The following is a 4107-nucleotide window of genomic DNA, read 5'->3' as shown; positions in this document are numbered from 1 at the left end:
AAGACGAAGAAGCCTCCAAGGCTCAGCTTACGTACAACATCGTCGCCCTCGCCGAGCACATCGTCGGCTACCTCACCCAACGACTCGAACTATGTTCGCAAAAATGTCAAAAATGTCATTGAGAGACATGAGAGCCAAGCCAACAAAAGCTCGCCACTGACATGCCGCCACCGCCACCACCACAACCTACGTTGAGGAGGTCGGCGAGACTGTCCGTGCGCGAGTCGGCATCCGAGGCAAAATCAGACGACTCAACGGCGACCAACAAACCAAAAAAGAAGATGATCATGCGAGTGGCACACTTCACGGAGGAACACGTCATAATTATCATAAAGCACGCCTTAGATACGTGTGCGATAAACAATCTGACAACGTGGCTCATCTTAAAAGAATCGCGACCAGATTTGTTCGCATCATTCACGACATCGGCGTTACAATTCAGGATCAAGCAACTGAGCGCCGGTGTGCACAAGCCCGAATTCGGCGAAAGATACGCGGACAAATTGCAAAAAATTCGCCAAATGGTAATATTTCAACGGGTTAAGTAATATGTTGATAAACTTAAAAATTAAAAAAAAAACATTAAAACATAAAACACCTAAAAATTTTTGGTATAACCTCCCAATATTCTCTTTCCCTACTCCAATTTCCCTTTCTTTCCCATTCCCCTTTCCCCGCCCGCCAATGTGGCCGCCACCTTGTCGCGGTGGCGGGGCTTCAAGGTGCATTCCCTCTTGGGGACGCACCGACCAAGAGTGGCCACGAACTTAGAATTTTGCCATAAATTGTATTATTTATAAGCTGTAAACTTTTTTTAACAAAAAATTTCAAAAAAAGTCGAAAAAGGGTCCAAAACGCGTTTTTCGACATTTGCAATTGCATGGAGTAGACACTGGGAGGTCGAATTTTCAAAGGCCATTTCTTGGAACTTGGAAAATTTCAGCTTCATCCACGTTCAAGTATACAGAGCCCTAGGGGGCGGGTAGGGGGGGATGGGACCGGAGGAGATGAATAGTCCTCCTCGAGAGAGTCAACTTTCCCTCAGACCCCACCCCCATAGCTTCCCCCCTTGGAAGCTAGAGTCCAAAAACCAAAGTGCCAAAATCAACCCTTGATGGAGAGGTCGGAGGGGGATGAGACCTGTGCCACTTTTCGAATCGTGAAAAAGCGTTTCAGGTTCCGTCGTAAAAAAATTTTGAAAATTTTTATAAAGTGGGGGGGATGGGACCTGAAGGGATGGACGCGTTTTGTCGAGGACTACCTTTGGTCCTCGGACCCCAACCCCCTACCTCCCCTCCCTTTGGACGCTAGAGCCAATAAACAAAAAACCCCAATTTCAACCCCTTGAAAGAGGGGTGAAGGAGGACTATGACCAAAATCCGTTTCATCTCTTTAATATATGCGATAAAAAAAATTTCGGTCTACAAAAAAGCCTATAACCCCTAGGAGTGGTTATATGATATTTTTTTCTATTCTACATTAGTGCTTTCTATTTTCCCTTTCGTCCTTTCGTTATCACGCATGTGGAAAAAAAAAGATTGATTATTATGTATTCGTGCGCGTATATTTTGGAGAGGAAAAAAAAAGCTTCCTCTAACCGACAGATCACTACTTACGCAGTGCCAATAATGTACAAAAATTAAATTGTATCGCCTGGGGATTTTCCCGGCGAGGTAGTGTAGCCCCCAACATTGTCCCCTCTACTTTTATGGAAAATGTCGCCTAACTCTGACCGAGACGGATCAAGTCAAATAAAACAAAAAAAATTTTTTTTATTCGACACTTTTGACGAGCAATTTTGAGTCACCCGATCTGTCTTGATCTTGGAAAACTATATTGCCCAATGCCCAAGCACGGACCGTGGAGAGAAACCTCCCACTCTTAAATACTCGACTTCAATCCCCACTCCTCAACTCATAGCCCATCCTCGACTTTGTCGTCAAGCATCTCGAAGGGCTATATAAGGCGAGAGCATATCCGAGAGATTGACAGTCTTATTTTGGTTCCCCCTCCGGCTTTTAGCTTCTCTAATACAGTTAAACCCGCGTCGCGAGTACCGGAGTGAACCGGTAGTTAGCGTTGGTGAATCCAGGATTCGTCGGCCATGATTCGAGAAAGTGAGTGTTGGGGTGCCGGAAGTGCTGAAGAGATCTCGGTCAAGATTTGTCAGGTCGGCGGTCGAGACGTATTTTGACTGAAAAAAAATAAACCACAAACATTGCACCGCGATGTCCGGAAAAAGTAAAGTGATTGACATAGCGTCGTCGTCGTCGTCGTCATTGTCGTCGTCACCATCACCAACGCGGAAAACGCCGCCGCCGACGCCGCCGCCGCCGCCGCCGCCACCATCGCCACCATCGTCACCACGTCGGCAACCATCGTCGTCATCACCGTCTCCTCGGATACCGGCGATACCCGAAACGACGACGACGACGACGACGACGACGGCCGCCTCGTCGCTTACGTCAGCGAAATGGCTAAAGCGACGTGATATGCCATTTCTCGAAACGCATTACCCAATGCGGGTTTTAACGCCTCCGCCGCCGCCGCCACGTCGGCAACCGTCGTTACCGTCTCCTCGGCGGATACCGCCGGTAGTACCCGAGGAGAGAGACGAAAGAGCGTGGAATACCGCGAATTATCTCGCAAGAGATGATCGTCCCGCCTGGTCCGCCACAGCCATCAATTTTACTGGCTTTACGAGCAGCAATAGCAGTAGCGTCAGCAGCAGCAGCAGCAGCAGCAGCAGCAGGAACAGCAGTAACAGCGGCGACAGCGGCAGTGGCAACGGCAACAACAGCAGCGGCAACAAATGTACCGCCATCGCCGCCACCTCAACAAAGGTGTGTGTGTGTGTGTGGTGTTTGTGTGTGTGTGTGTGTGTGTGTGTGTGTGTGTGGTGTGTGTGTGTGTGGTGTGTGTGTGTGTGCGCGTGTGCATGCGCGTGTGCGTGTATGTGCGTGCGTGTGCGTGCGTGTTAATCATTTTTTTCCCTTTTCAGCACAACACGCGAAACACCCGACGTGGTATCGTCGTCGATTGACTCGTCCGACGAATTTCGAGACCCCGACGATTTACAGCTGGGGCCGAGCGGCGCAAAAATTCGTCGTAAGATAAAACCCAAGAGTACCTTTTTTCTCTCTCTCTCTCTTTCTCCCCATTTTGTTTCCAAGTTTATTTTGTTCAGCGCGTACTTAACCGTCTCCTATTTTATTTCAGACTGCGCTAAACACCATGGACACCAAGTATCGAGGTGACACCGCGATACTTTCTTTCCAAACTTGGCCTTTATTAAAAAAAGATAAAGAATTTTACTTCATATACCCCAAGGGGCCTTAAAGGGCGTTTTGAAGGGACGTACCCAACCCTTGAAGCCGTGCACTAAGACGGTGCGCGGCCAATTACTCAGCCAGCCTAGGATGGTCATCACCCGACTGACACCGGAGGAGGTAAGCCGAGCGGAACGACGAGCAACGCCGCAACCGCGGCCAGTCGCCGAGGGGAGCCGGCGAAGCACGCCGTCGCCGACAATAGTAAGTCGACAGGTTGCACGGCACTCTGTGCCATCGGCGGGAGACGCGCGCCTATGGGGCTCTTCCGCCGAAATCGAGGCGATAAGACGCGCTGCCGAAGCGTTCGACAGCGCGTATCGCATTGAGATGACCCGAGTCACCGTGACCGACACGGTGACAATCACTGCCATGCCGGCGCAGCCATGGGACCAGCCAGATGAGGACGAGCCGGACTTCGCCAGCCCGGCCAGTGAAGAAGGAGATCTGGCAGACGAAAGGGGGACATCCCCAGAACCGTTTTAAGAGGCGCTAACACGCTCCGAGGACGGAACATGTATATAGTCATTCTTTTATAATAAAGTCATTTAGCCTATCCGTCCGGCGTAGTAATTAATAAGATACGCGACAGCGGTCGCTGGGCAGCGGCCCACTTAGTACATAAGCACTTATTTTCAGTGATCCACAAACATTTTCAGTTCTTTTCTCGGCACCAAGTGCCAGGCCCGACCAGGGAAGCAGTTTTCTTTTAATTTACTAGGTGCGTGGATCAGCAATAGCACCGGCACGATGATTGGTCGAGCCACACACAATCTTT

At 49.8% G+C, this 4107-nt stretch overlaps 1 protein-coding gene across 1 annotated transcript; it reads left to right on the top strand.

Annotated features, from left to right (window-relative positions):
- Positions 1-2228: 2228 nt before the first annotated feature.
- LOC112468121 (serine/arginine repetitive matrix protein 1-like) lies at positions 2229-3815 on the top strand. Its single transcript, XM_025037162.1, has 2 exons — positions 2229-2843; positions 3354-3815. Exons 1-2 carry the CDS (start codon positions 2229-2231, stop codon positions 3813-3815), a joined length of 1077 nt encoding a protein of 358 aa, XP_024892930.1.
- Positions 3816-4107: the final 292 nt, after the last annotated feature.

Source organism: Temnothorax curvispinosus, unplaced genomic scaffold, assembly GCF_003070985.1.
Source record: "Temnothorax curvispinosus isolate PA1 unplaced genomic scaffold, ASM307098v1 QBEX01018104.1, whole genome shotgun sequence".
Classification (NCBI taxonomy): domain Eukaryota; kingdom Metazoa; phylum Arthropoda; class Insecta; order Hymenoptera; family Formicidae; genus Temnothorax; species Temnothorax curvispinosus.
The sequence above is the reverse complement of the archived record's forward strand: the minus strand, read 5'-3'. Positions and strand labels throughout refer to the sequence as shown.

What these genes read in the sequence shown, in the direction of transcription:
- LOC112468121 (XM_025037162.1), top strand. Translation starts at nt 2,229, where the DNA reads ATGTCCGGAAAAAGTAAAGTGATTGACATAGCGTCGTCGTCGTCGTCG. An exon ending in TCGCCGCCACCTCAACAAAG is followed by an intron (nt 2,844 to 3,353) that starts GTGTGTGTGTGT and finishes GGCGTTTTGAAG; the next exon opens with GGACGTACCCAACCCTTGAA.